This window comes from Carcharodon carcharias, chromosome 5, assembly GCF_017639515.1.
Source record: "Carcharodon carcharias isolate sCarCar2 chromosome 5, sCarCar2.pri, whole genome shotgun sequence".
NCBI lineage: Eukaryota > Metazoa > Chordata > Chondrichthyes > Lamniformes > Lamnidae > Carcharodon > Carcharodon carcharias.
The window spans coordinates 115,302,889-115,317,639 of record NC_054471.1 but is presented as its reverse complement, the minus strand read 5'-3'; the positions used below and the strand labels follow the sequence as shown (position 1 = coordinate 115,317,639).

The 14,751-nt window shown below is 46.1% G+C and overlaps 1 protein-coding gene across 2 annotated transcripts in view; it reads right to left on the bottom strand.

Moving 5' to 3' along the window:
• LOC121277650 (protein eva-1 homolog C) overlaps positions 1-14,751 on the bottom strand; it is a 430,530-nt gene that overhangs the window by 242,748 nt on the left and 173,031 nt on the right. For both annotated transcript variants that reach the window (XM_041187246.1, XM_041187247.1), the window contains exon 2: positions 13,510-13,724. In XM_041187246.1, coding sequence (XP_041043180.1) covers positions 13,510-13,724 — 215 coding nt within the window. The remainder of the gene's footprint in view (positions 1-13,509; positions 13,725-14,751) is intronic.

Below are 14,751 nucleotides of genomic sequence, written 5' to 3'. Positions count from 1 at the left end.
CACAGAATCATGCTTGACTGCACAAATCCTTGATTAAGAACATAAGACAGAAATGGCCAAAGAATGTCCTTATCTCATCAGGTTCAATTTGTGTCAATCAGCACTTTGTATTTCTGCTCCTTTATCAATTGTTTTCACCACACTGTCTAGAGTTACAGTAGAGTTACTATCACCGCTTTTAATGAATGACACGGCAGGACTTTGCTCAACTGAAAACAGCAAGCAGTATTATCCAATCTATTTTTAAAATTCTAAATTCAGCTTATGAACATAGTCTTTCAGGAATGCAAACAGCTGCTTAAAACATCTAAGACAATCATTTTAATGCGTCCTATTAAAGGTCACCAATTATCAGGATTGCCGTTTTGGATAGCAGGTGCTCCTATTCATAAGGCAAACTTTTTAGCTTGGTGGGCAGGAGCGCACCTGACCCGCTCGAGCGTGAAATGGCGCGTGTTGACATCGACCGAGCGTGCCGACGTCAATGTGCAGTCACGCGATAGTTCGCTCGGCGGGCACTCGCTGGAATAGGCACCGTGCCTTCCAACAATTAAAAGGCCTATTAAGGCCATTAAACAATCAATTAACTTAAATTTTTCACTGCCTGTCCAACCTTATGGTTGGTGGTCAGGAGAAAAGGCAAAGTGGCCTCGGTATTTTTTTGGAAATCTCATCCACGGGCAGGATGAGGTTTCCAAAAGCAAATAAAAATAAAATAAAAGTTTTAAAATTTAATTAATAACATGTCCCTGCTCATGTGACAGGGGACATGTTTTATTACATTTTTCAAATCTTTTTTTAAAAATGCTTCAAGTCCCTGAGGCAGCTCTGTGCCTCAGGGAAATTATGAAACACGTACTCATGTGCACGTGCAAAGGTCGCGCTCGTCCCCACTCGCCCTCCTTCCTCCGCCCGCACAGGCAGTGCTGAGCGCTACCACTCACGTTTCATGCTGGACGGTCCTTAATTAACTCGTCAATGTGAAATTGCAGTCCGGCCCCAATCAGGGCGGCGGTCGGCTTCCCTACTGCCCCTGCCCACCACCGCTGAGCCTGCCCTCCAAGGGCAAAATTCTGCCCATAATTTTTAGATTAACAAAGATGGCAGCAAAACTAAACTTCACTACAATCTTTACAATATAATGATTTTGAAAGTGATTTCTCAGAGACTGTTCTGCCTGCATAAATACAGCAGAATAGAAACCACCTCCTACCCCCACCCACGCTCCCCAAAACTCTAGCTACAAGGTTAGAGATCCTTTCCTACATCTTCAAGGATGACATTATTTGCTGTTCAGGGAGAGCTGCCTGCATTTGCAAGTGCACATTAGCAGCACTCATTTAGATCTGCACTTGCAAAGCAGAACAGCCAATGCCTGTCTACCTGGGGTCCCATCAGACCCAGTGGGTCAAAAGAAAAAAATGAAACTTTGGAGTCTTCAGATTCAAACATCTGTCATTTTTTAAATATTTGTTCACGGCATGTGTGCATCACTGGCTAGGTCAACATTTATTGCCCAACCCCAATTGACCTTGTTCAGAGGGCATTTAAGAGTAAACCACATTGCTGTGGGTCTGGAGTCATGTGTAGGCCAGACCATTTAATGACAGCAGATTTCCTTCCCTAAAGGACATTATGACAATAAATTCATGGTCATTATCAGACTCTTAATTCCAGATTTTTTATTGAATTCAAATTACACTATCTATTGTGGTGGGATTTGAACCCAGGTCACTAAAGCATTTCCCTGGGCCTCTGGATTACTAGTCTAGTGATAATACCACTATGCCACTGCCTCCCCCAAGATCTCCCCAGAATCAATTTCCTTAATCTAGACAAGGTTTAGGACCATTTTGAAGGCTTCAGATGGATTTACAGTGTCAACTTGTTCCCACTTCGGTTGACGTCTTTCAAGAGTGTAAAGGGAGAATTCATGAAGTAGCCTAGGAACTTCCTTTGATGTAGGAAATTGGATGGAAGAGCTACCCATGACCTCCCTCCATTGGAGTTTAAACAACCTGAGTGGGGTAGAATCCTGATGTAACTGAGTTATCCCCTTCCCCTCCTAAGCAGAAATCAGATTCATGCCATCTCTAGCCCCAGGAATTTGAGAACCATAGTCTTCTTATGAAGGTTATTATATAATTTTCAAAAGTATCTGAATGCCAAAGATCACAGCAAATCCACATCATGTTCTCACAGTGTAATCACTGTTCTTTCTAATGCGTTAGTCTAAATGGCTGAATACAGGATGAATACAGAACTCCTAAGCAGGAGAGGAAGAGGAAGTTTGTTTCTTCTTAATCTATGTTGGCGCGATGCATACTGAACTTATGTTTGATGGATCAGTCTTTTGGTTTTCTTGCCTGGACTGGTCTGCGTTTAACAACTATGGGAGGGATACTCTCCAGAGTTACACTCCCTGAGGATTTTCATTTGTCCCAGACTCAAAGTATTAAGCTTCCTCTTTTTTTTTACCCTGACATCTTTTATCAGTGGTTGAATGTAAGCCCTTGGCACAATACTAATAGGCTTTATCCAGAACATGTTATAAGCTTATTGCCTCTGGTAAGGCACTAATCACATCTATTTTGTTCTGTCCTCAGGACTGAAGTCATATGCTGCCAACTCTCTTACTGTACAGCATTGCAAAGGGTAGAATGCTTAGTACTAAAGACTAATTGGTTTGGAAACCTTGCTAAGGTAAGTCTTCACCAACACTGGTTATATGTGATTATAAACTGGAAAAACTGTGCAACCTGCAAATCAGATGTTTTAGGGAGGCAAGAACTCCTCAGTTCTTTTGAAAATTAGATTAATATATTGTAGACAAGTATCGCTAGCAACATATTGTGTATTACATTTACAAAGCACACTCAAGATACTTGGGGCATTGCCAATTTTTCTTGAAAATTTGGGCTTTGACTGGTGGCTGGGCCTAATTATTTTATAGTTTGAGCGTCTGCAATAGGATAGGAAACTCATTGGTACCACCATCTCCATATGTAAATATTCACTTTGATGCTTTTCCTATAATAAGTGTTTCACTAATAAATTTGGAGTGCTTCATGTAATGATACCAATGGTGAAGTTAAATGGGTTCATGGGTATGCACAAAATAAAATGCCAAAAAGAAATCTTAAATTAGGAAAGGGGAATCAAAAAAGGTACCATTACATTCTCAGACATGGCTTAGAGAAAGGTATTTTAAACTGGTTTACATCTCTCTAATTAGCAAAGCTTAACATGTCTTTTGACCCTTTTCATATTGTTTTCACAGAGCCCAGTTTTATGTATACAAGATAAAATTTTAGAACTATTTCAAAAATAATTAACACTGTAGCACATCAATCCTAGATGTTGTACAACCTTCTGGCAAAGTCATACTTTCCATAGGATCAAAAACTAACTACAATATCAATTTTAGTATACCAGCAGTTCTCCTGTGCATAACTCATGAATTACCCAAGACCTGAAGTGTGAATTTTTATGTTTACAGTAATTTTGATGTCACTAATGGGACTATGATTTATCCATCGCTGTAATACAGTAAATTTACTGAAGCAATATATCACATGACTGAAACAGTAAAATGTTAAGCATTTATTAGGATTGAAACTTACAGTCTTCATTGATATAATATGTATGGTAGTACTTAACTTACTACTTTACAAAATTTGTTTAAAATGCAAGTAGTATTGTTATCTCTCAAATACATCTCATTAAATAGTATTGGTGGGGAGTTCATGCTGCTGCTGAACTCATGCTGTATGTGTTTAAGAGAGGGCAGCGATGGAGTGTCTAGCTCCAAAATGATACTGCAGGCATCAAATCAGAGTTACATGCTGATAGACATCATGATCAGCCTACCCTGTATGCTTCCAACAATGGTGCTAATGTCCTCAACAAAATTGTATCCTGCATTCACTGCAGCCGCCATTTTGGAGCCAAAATGGCTTTTGCAGAATAAAGAAAACAGACATTAAGGAACTGATCTTTGCAGCCTGGAACTTTATTTCATTGTTTTTTTCATTCCTTGCTGCATTTTCTCAATTAGCTGCATGATTAAAAATACATTTTTTCTCCCTTTTCATCCACAATGGATTTGTGTGACCCCAATGCAAACATTCATTCCTATAAATATTACAATAAACCTCAGCCTAAAACCATTAGCTCACAAATTCTAATTCATTGATTAAACCGTTAAAAAATAATGAAAAATAAGTGTCTTTTTCTCTGGTCCTCATATCTTCTAGTTGTGATTTAAGTGTAATTTTAATTGTCGGGCTATAGATTATCGTTTGTACAGATTGGGGTGAAATTCCAAACACCCATCATGTATTTCATAGCTGCATGATGATTCCCTACTCCCCTTTCTTGCTATCACATGATATGAGATGTCACACTTCATTCTGGTTTTGTAGTTCTACAGGTACAGGGTGAAAACTACACTAACTATACAACCAATGGCAAATCGCACATACACACACATAACAATCAATTCCCTCCTTCCCACTCACTCGTATTTCATCAGGAAGATGCTTGTGGGTGTCAGAGGCCAATTATCTCAACCCCAGGAGATCGCTGCAGGAGTTCCTCAGGGTAGTGTCCTAAGCCCAACCATCTTCAGCTTCTCCATCAATGATCTTCCCATCATCATAAGGTCACAAGTGTGGATGTTCACTGATGATTACAGTGTTCAGTGACGTTTGCAACTCTTCAGATACCGAAGCAATCTGTGTCCCTATGCAGCAAAACCTGGGCAGCATTCAGGCTTGGGCTGATAAATAGTAAGTAACATTCAAGGCACACAAGTGCTAGGCAATGACCATCTCCAACAAGAGAGAATCCAATCAGCGCCCTTGACATTCAATAAAACCATAAGACATAGGAGAAGAAATTAGGCCCTTCAGCCCATCGAGTCTACTCCGCCATTCAATCATGGCTGCTAAGTTTCTCAACCCCATTCTCCCGCCTTCTCCCTATAACCTTTGATCCCCTTACCAGTCAAGAACCTATCTACCTCGGTCTTGAATACAGTCAATGACCTGGCCTCCACAGCCTTCTGTGGCAATGAATTACATAGATTCACCTCTCTCTGGCTAAAGAAGTTTCTCCTCATCTCTGTTCTAAAAGGTCTTCCCTTTACTCTGAGGCTGTGCCCTCGGGTCCTAGTGTCTCCTACCAATGGAAACAACTTCCCCGCATCCACTCTATCCAGGCCTTTCAGTATTCTGTAAGTTTCAATCAGATCCCCCCTCATTCTTCTAAACTCCTTTGAGTATAGACCCAGTGTCCGCAAACGTTCCTCATATGTTAAGCCTTTCATTCCTGGGATCGTTCTCGTGAACCTCCTCTGGACACTCTCCAGGGCCAGAACATCCTTCCTGAGATATGGGGCCCAAAATTGCTCACAATATTCTAAATGTGGTCTGACCAGAGCCTTATAAAGGCTCAGCAGCACATCCCTGCTTTTATATTCTAGTCCTCTCAAAATAAATGCCAACATTGCATTTGCCTTCCTAACTACCGACTCAACCTGCAAGTTAACCTTAAGAGAATCCTGGACTAGGACTCCCAAGTCCCTTTGCACTCCAGCTTTCTGAATTCTCTCCCCATTTAGAAAATAGTCTATGTCTCTATTCTTCCTACCAAAGTGCATGACTTCACACTTCCCCAAGTTGTATTCCATCTGCCACTTCTTTGCCCATTCTCCTAACCTGTCCAAATCCTTCTGCAGCCTCCCCGCCTCCTCAATACTACCTGTCCCTCCACCTATCTTTGGCATTACCATTGCTAAATCCCCCAGAATCAACATCCTGGGAGCTACCATTGACCAGAAACTGAACTGCACCAGCCATATAAACACTGTGGGTAGAAAAGCAGGTCAGAGGCTGTACATTCTGTGGCAAATAATTCACCTCCTGGTTCTCCAAAGCCTGTCCACAATCTATGAGGTACAAGTCAGGAGTTTGATGAGTGTGACTCCAACAATACTCAATCACCTCAACGCCCTCCAGGACAAAACAAACTGCTTGATTGATACCCATTAACCATCTTAAACATTTGCTCCCTCCACCACCAATGCACAATGACAGCAGTATGTATTGTACACAAGATGCACTGCAGGAACTTACCAAGGCTCTTTCAACAGCACCTTCCAAACTCATAACCTCTACTACCTAGAAGGATCACAATCTGCTTACTCTGCATACTCCTATGCTACTGCTCTCATCAAAATGGCAATCAGTACACAACACACCTGAAGCACGAACAACTGATGTGGACACCATTTTGCTACCAAAACGATATTTGTAGTAATGAAACTAAAGATAAGGGGAGCCCAATTTTGTGGCCCTAGCGCGTGTGTGAAAGGAAAGATTGGTTGGACTTTAGTCTTACAGACAGAGCCTGTGGACAGAATGTTCCATGTCCACTGACATCAGGCTTGCTTGGTGGCATGAGTGGACAATACGACAAGAAGGCCAAAAATCGGTTTCACGACGTCGTCTGCTCAGCCTGTCAAAGGAAGGCCGCATTTCCCACCATTGGACATTGGGAACCCCATCAGCATATCGTTATAAGGCTAGCAAGCCAGACTCATCCCCCCATGCTGGAATTCCGCCCACGTTGGCATAATTCCATGCCAATGTGTTTCACAACAGCATATAAAAGGCATGCACTTGGCAGCCTGCACTTGGGGGGGAAGTTGGAGGTGAGTGCACAGTAACATTGCGGAGCGCTCGTGAGGGACGCCTGTTGGGCTTCACAGTTAAGGCGCGTTGGTGGGGGTGCAAAGGCTGCCCCGCGGTTGAGGCACGGTGGGGAGCGGCAAGGGCTGCTCTGTGGTTGAAGATAGTGCGCAAGCATGTGTGGGTTGGGAGCGGGTGAGGGAAGCAGCCACGCATCAGGGAAACCTTGTATGAAGTGACCATTCCTCTGCAGCTGAGAAAGTTCAGTGCAGCCTCATTAATATGATTAGAGTTGGGCCTCTATCGTATCTGCCCACTCAAGCAACATAGAGGCCTGAAAGGGCCACCAAGTGCTCCAGAGCTTTTCACCCCTTGGGCACAGATTGCAAATTAATGAGGGTTTTATAATCTTTAGAATGATTGCTCTAAATGGAGTTGAGTGTATTTGGTGACCGCTTTGGTGCCTTCAGAGATGGTGTGTTTGGCTAGTTCCCCTGGCAGCATGAGGTGGACGGCGCTCTGGATCTCCCTGGCCGAGATGCTGTGGCCTTTGTTGTAGTGAATGAGGTGTGAAGCCTCGGAGGCAATGCGCTTGAAAATGTCAACAATGAAGGATTTCATAACACTCATGGCCTTGGACGAGATCCTGGTGGAAGGGTGGACCTGGGTCAGCACCCTATACACGTAAGTGGAATAGCTCTGCTTGCGGGATTTCCTCTGCTTCTTGGGCGGCTTCTTGGTGACTATAGTCAGCAACTGCTTTGTCACCTTGCGGGATGGACCGCCCTTAGCTGCAGGTACCACCTCAGGCATTCCACTCAACTTGGACATTGTAGTGGACTGCAGAACAGTTGGACAACTGGGCACGACGTACAACCTGCTTGTTAAAGCTGGCCATGGAGCAGTCACTACTGCAGATGCTCACAGCCCCTTGCCATGTCAGCATCCTGGTTTGAACCAGCCTCCTCCATGGGACCAGTCTCCCCCATGGTTCAAACTAACAGTGCAGCTTGCAGTGTGGTTTAGGAGTTAGCCTGTGCCTGAGCTGAGAGGACAGCATACAGTCCAATGGGCAAGGCTGCTGCCAATCAGCCAAGTGGAGTGGGTCGGAGGAAGGTGGAGTTTCAGGCATCCATGCAGCGCACTAATCTCTGGCTATCCAAGTGACGGCCAGAACTCTCCGGGAAGCATTAAGGGGCCTTCATACTTAACCAGGACAGGTTCTTAACCACGTGTCTCTGTCTTTCATCTTACAAGAGGAGTACATCAGGATCATGGAACCTAGTGACCTAGCTGTATGCCTCGTGGCATACAGGGAGCAAAGACGATGGAGAAGAGAGTTACTGAGGCACCTGGCTGCACAGAGGGAGGAGCAGCATCCCCTGGAAGAAGGGGCAGCTGGGGCCCTCACTCATCACTGAAGAACCACAGCAAGACATCGCTGGTCGGCACCTAGCTAGACCCAGGGTCTATAGATGCTGACTTTCATTCTTGCAGATGACTGAAAACCAGTGTTGCTAAAGATTGCACATGTCTATGGAGCTGGTCAGTCACATCTTCCAGCTACTGCAGGATTTGGTGAGACGTTGACATGGAGGGCATCCACTGCCAGTGGGTGTGAAAGTGACCACAGTGGTCAATTTTTACGCCAATGGCTCATTCCAGGGCTCCACAGGTGACCTCTGTGGGATATTACAAGCCTCCACCCACAAATGCATCCATGAGGTCATGGATGCCATTTTCACGAGGGTACACAGCTTTGTGCGTTTCACCTGGGACCAGGAAAGCCAGAATGCAAGAGCAATTGGATTTGCCCAGATCTCAGGTTTCCCACAGGGGCAGGGTGCCATTGACTGCACTCACGTGACGCTCAGATCTCCATCGCAACACACAGTCAACTATGTCAACTGCAAGGGATTCCATTCACTGAATGTGCAGCTGGTGTGTGACCACCACAAACACATCCAACAGATCTGCGCATAGTTTCCAGGGAGTGTGCACTCCTACATCCTCAATCGGTCACAGATCCCTCACGCTTCCAGGGTCCACAGAGGCTGCAGGGATGGTTCCTCAGGGACATGGGGCAAAGTCATCCCAGATTTGCACTAAATGCAGTGGCGGGCGGGTAAAAAGGCATTTTACCAGTCGGCCACAATGGCGGCTTTTCACGCCGTGTCATGCCAAACCAGCTGCATTAATTATGCATTTGCGGGATACACATCGTTTCGATGGCAGGCGGGCTCTGATTCATCTGCCACACTGTCAGCTCGCCGCTTCATCGCTCCAGGGACCACATTTAAAGTGCAGCCGTGCTCAGTGCTTCCAGCCCAGGACTGAAGCAAAGAAGACATAGCCCTGAAAGGCAAGAAGACTGCAGCCCTAAAGCACCTTTTGGACCCATGGAGGCCCACTGTGTTGTCCTTTACCCCACTCTGGCCGCAGGAGGGGTAGCTATCTTACCACCCTGGCTTGATAGGTGATGGCAGAGGTGATCAATACCAATGTTGCACAGAAGAGGTTGGCCATCCAATGTAGATAGAGGATGAATGATCTCATCCTGCAGCCAGGATATGGCAACCATCTCATTACTCTAAACTCGCACACTCATCTCATCTCACATTCACTGGGATCTCACTCACACCACCCATTCTCACAAACATACACTCACATCTCCATCTGGCCTCATCTCCTCTGGAGACTGTCTCCTCAGCCCTCACCATCTTGAGGTCACTTGCACAGATCAACATGTGCACCCCACAAGGGTTAGCCTCCTTCCCCAGTGCAGCTCTTGTCCTGCACCCCTTCCCTTGCCTGAGGCCACTTCTCCCCCTTCACCAAGCAAGCTCAAGCCCTGCGGCCATTGAAAAGCCACCCACATATGGCTGATTTGGAAGGTAGAGACCTACCCGTGAGCCCCCCTGTAAGTGATGTGGTGCTGTCTGTGAAGCCTGGCGCTGATGACTGCGAGTGCTGACTGAAGCAAGGTCGGCAAACAAACCTTGAAGTCCCGAGTGAAGTGCAGCTCGCCAGTTGCACGCCTTATGTATGCTGTTGTGAAACACATCGGCGTGTTTTTCCGCTGACGTGGGCGGATGATCCAGTGAGGATGGGGGGAGGGAATGATTCCAGAGGGCTGATGTATCACAATGAGCGTCCCAAGGTCCAATGGCAAGGAATGCGGCCTGTTAACGATGGGCAGAGCAGACAATCGCAATCTGGTTTCACTACGTTGTGATATCAATTTTTGGCCTTCTCCTTACGTTGTCCTCTCACACCAACACCAGCAGGCACAGAAAATCCTGTCCAAGGGCTACCCGCAGAGGACATAGCTGATGACACCATAAGGCAGCCTCAGACTGTAGCAGAGTGAAGGTTTAATGAGGCTCATGTTGCAATTTGCAACTTGGTTGAGCAAACCATTGGGATGCTGAAAATGAAGTTCCGGTGCCTGGACCGGTCTGGTGGAGCCCTGGAATATAGTCCACAGAGGGTGTCACGCATCATCATCATCTGCTGCGCCCTTTACAACCTGGCACTGCACCAGGGAAAGGAGCTGGCTGAGGAGGAGATGCAGGAGCTGGATGTCTCCTCCGATGCAGAAGATGTTGACGGTGATGAGCGTGAGGAGGTCTCCGTAGGTGATGATTATGGCGATGAGGCCCTTGCACTAGCTAGACGAGGCAGGTGCACTCGGGAGGGTTCATAGTTGCTAGCTTTGTGGAGGATGATGACAACATGCAGTGAGCAGGCACTGTAAGATCTTCACATTTTGACTCCAGTCTGCTGATGGCAATGCACATACCCTCTGTGATAAAGCTCCTGTCATGGAGATGCAGTGGAGGCCTAATAGTTAATTGATGGCAGGAGGATGATGACAACATGCAGTAAGGACACTCCATAGATCTTCACATAGCCTCTGAAAATGCTTGACTCCTGTCTGGCCACGGGCAGCTCGCTTGCCTCTTTGATCAAGGTCATATCATAGAGATGCAGCCATGAAACTTTAAAAGCTTCTGACCCTTTGTCTGCCTTCAGCACCTGACCCCATCAGAAACTCAGCATCACTACTCACAGACACTGAAGAGAAGGGGCCAGCCCCACATTAAAAGTGCTGAGAGCACACAGAGAGAATGAGAGAACTCTGTGACACCTGCCCACAACTTTCTGGCAGCAATGACCAGCACTGTCGAGATGCAGGAATTAGTAATGTGCCCAGGGAGTGTAAGGCCGGGCCATCACTTTAGTTTGAAGGCTGCACAAAGCACAGGGAAGAGGCCCTGGACTGAGCAGCTGCCTTTATCTTCTGCAGAAAAGTTTCACATTTGAGTGACATGAACACTGCTCATCACAACAAGGAGCCATACGCAGGGAGACATTCTTGAGAATTTATTCACGTTAGTGTATAGTATATACAAGTGATTAACACCCGTGCCCAGGCTGTGCAGCTACATCTTCTTTACCTTCCTAACCCTGATGCTACTTCTTGTTGCTCTCCAAACATCCACAGCAGAGGTGAAGGCAGCCTGCAGACTGCAATGCCCTGTCTTTGATGACCTTGGAGGGCATCCTCTGGAGGGCCGAGACTTGGAGGGCCCCGGCCTGCTTTTGGAGTCCTGCCATGTGGTAGTGGCATCCTCCTCAGCCAGTGGAGCCGGAGCTGCTGAGGTCACAGGAAGAGTGGGTTTGGTTGGGCTGGACACGCCTGGAGTCACCTGGATAGATGGCCTCGGGGGATAACTTGCTGACCCTCCTCCCTATGGGTGCCCAAGGGCCCCTGGCGACTCCTTGAGGAGAAGAGATAGCTGGAGTGAGATCGGGCTGCCCTAGCACCCCTCTTGTGTACACACAGTTGAAGGCCAACTATGGCGTCAGCGATGAAGTTCAGCCCACGCAGCAGTGCAGAAGCGATATCCTAGACCAAGGTCTCCATGGTGGCTGCCATCCTACCAGTGTTGACTTAGGTACATTGGCATGATGGCACTATCACCTCAGCATGAAGGCGGACAGACACCTCCATCATGCCTTGCAACATGAGGAGTACAGTGGACATCCCTTCCTGATGTTCCCGAGCTTGCCTTTGCAGCTCCAGCAACTGTGACATGACTGAGTCCAGAGGTTCCTTATCTGTCTTGGACTTAGCAATTATCTGGCCTCCAGAAGGCCTCCGAGTGCTGGACACCTGAGAAGTCCCTGCCGCCACCTGCTGTGGATCGGATGGTGCAATATGCTCACCAGATTGTGACCCTGAGGCTTCTCTAAAACTAGGTCCCACCGAGGTCTGTGTCTCTGCGCTGGTGGAGGGTGTGGGTGAATGATTCCTTTTCTGAGCTTGGCTCGGCGCTTGATTGGAGGACCTGGGTCATGGACTCCTTTGGCGGTTTCCCAGATGTGCCTGCAAAAACAAGAAGAGATAATTAGTACATGGCAGTGGCCTATGAAACAGGACATATCACTCACAGCATGGCTGTCTTGGGGATGTTGCACTGCTGGATCTTCACTTGGTTGAGCAGCGCCAACCTCACCATCACCAGATGAATGGTCCAGATCGTCACCAGCCAGCTAGATGGCTTTGATTTCAAAGTCCATGAGGACCTTAATTTCAGGCATTCCTCCACTGGTCTGCAACCTCTCCCTCTTGTTGTGTGTCAGCTTGTCCTGCATGAATAGAGATGGAGCGAGTGTAAGCAGCATGCCTGTCAGGCCCAATGATAAGTACACCTGGCATGTCTGGATGGTGAGTGGTCCCAAAGACAGAATGAGGACAATGAAGGCATTTATGATAGAGTGAATAACGATGTCTGTTCCACTGGCAGTGAGCGAGGGCCCTGTGAATGTGTGATGGTTGTGAGTTGAGAGTGATGAGAATATGAGTGATGAGAGTGATGGCTTACCCTGGTGGAACAGAGGAGATCATTCATCCTTTTGCAACACTAGGTGGCTGTCCTCTTTTGCAGGGCATTGGCACTGACCACCGCTGGCATTGCCTCCCAAGCAGAATTAGCGACATTGCTGCCCATCCTGCAGCCAGAGCAGGGGTAGAGGACATCACAGCAAACCTCCACTGAGTCCAAAAGGCTCTCGAGAGACACAGCACTGAACCTGGGGGCTGCAGTCTTTTTTCCTTTCAGGGCATGTCTCCTTTGCAGCAGTCGTGGGCTGGAAACACTGAGATGTGTGTGTGCAGCTGCACTTTAAATACGGCGCCCGGCGTGATGAAGCGGCGAGGTGATGGCGTGATGGGCAAATGAGAGCCTGTCTGCCATAGAAATGTTTTTTTTTCCTGAGAATGCGTAATTAATGTGGTGGGTTTGGGACAGTGCAGCGTGAAAAGCACCATTGCAGCCGGCAGGTAAAACAACATTTTACCCACTCACTGCCACACTTACTGCAAATCTGGGATGATCCCATCCTATGAATGGGAGGAAGCGCTCTGACCAGAAGCCCATGCATGATGGCAGCTGGTCCGAGTAGTTTTGTCAGCCCATAAAGAGCTCACCTGATGCTCCTGGACCCACATAATAAAAGATAAAAAATATCTTTGAGACCTTTTCTGGGTAGCTTCCAGCACACCTTTAAAGAACAACTGGTTAAGTCACTCAGTGCATTGGTGTCTCATACATTGTCCATTACACCTCAAAATTGTAGTCAGGGCCCTATATATTGTTGTGGGACCTCAAATTGTATATCACAACTGTTCTGCCATGAAATTGCCAGGCATTAACATAAAAAAAGGAAGAAGGAAGTATATCTTAAGAAAAGATGCGTGAGATAGGTAAGAGTTTCTCCCACCATTTATGAAATGAAGTCTGGAATTTACCTGCAAAGATGTGATAGCTGCACAGGATAAATCTTCCTTTTCAAGATCTTTGAAAGTTTGTGGGTAGCGAGATGGACACATCTGGTGACTGGGTGCCCTTCTGCCATAAAATGAAGACTGGATACTGATGGTTGTTCTATGAGGGCATCGCAGAGAAATATATTCTCCATCACAGGCATGCTCTGTGTAATTCCTCAAAACTCTTGACATATACCCTGTCAAAACAAGATAGGAAATTAAAGCTTGAAAAGAGAATAAGATTACTAGGGTCAGCCCTACATTAACAGCCCAAAGTTCCCTCCTTGACACACTGGCCCCATCTTCAATCACCAACAACATCCACTCCACTTCTAATATCACCTTGCCATAAAAGTGCAAGAGATGCAACACCCGCATTTTTACCTCCCCCCTTCCCATCACCCAAGGTCCCAAATGCTCCTTCCTAGTGAAACTGATTTATGTGTACTTCTATCAATTAATACACTGTAGTCATTGCTCACAATGCAGCCTTCTCTACATCAGGGAGGCCAAATGCAGATTGAGTGATTGTTTTGATGAACACTTCCGTTTAGGCTAGAAACATGACCCTGAGCTTCCAACCACCTCTTATCTTGATTCTCGTTCCTACTCTGATCTCTCTTTCCTCAGCCTCCTATATTCTTCTAATGAATTTTAATGAAGTTCGAAGGAAGATCATGGAACAGTATCTTGTCTTTTGATTTGTTACTTCACAGAGCCAACACTGAGTTCAATCATTTCAGATTATAACCACTGCTGGCATCATTTCAAACAGCAGCTGCTGGCAATAGTTCTGCTGTTGCCATTTGTGGCTTCCTCAGAATCATTTTTTTTTTTAATTTTTACCATTACCACACACTTTTGCTTTGCACCATCAGCACTTTTGTCATGTCATGTGATCCCAGACCTTTCCTTTTGTTTTTTCCTCCCTCTGAGACATAGATCCTCCCTCTACCCCACTCACCACACTGCCCAACTAAAAGTGGCACTTTACTAATTAATTTCTTCCCAATCTCTGTTTCTCTCTCTGCAGACACTGCCTGACCAGAGTATTTTCAGCATTTTCCAGTTATAGTAACACTGTTAGTTTCATAACTCAATAATTGCAAGAATGGAGCAATTTCAAAAAGCTGTTATGTTGCGCAGCATGAGAGGGAATGACAAAATCAAAAGCAAAGTACTGCAGATGCTGGACATCTGAAATAAAAATGGAAAATGTTGCAA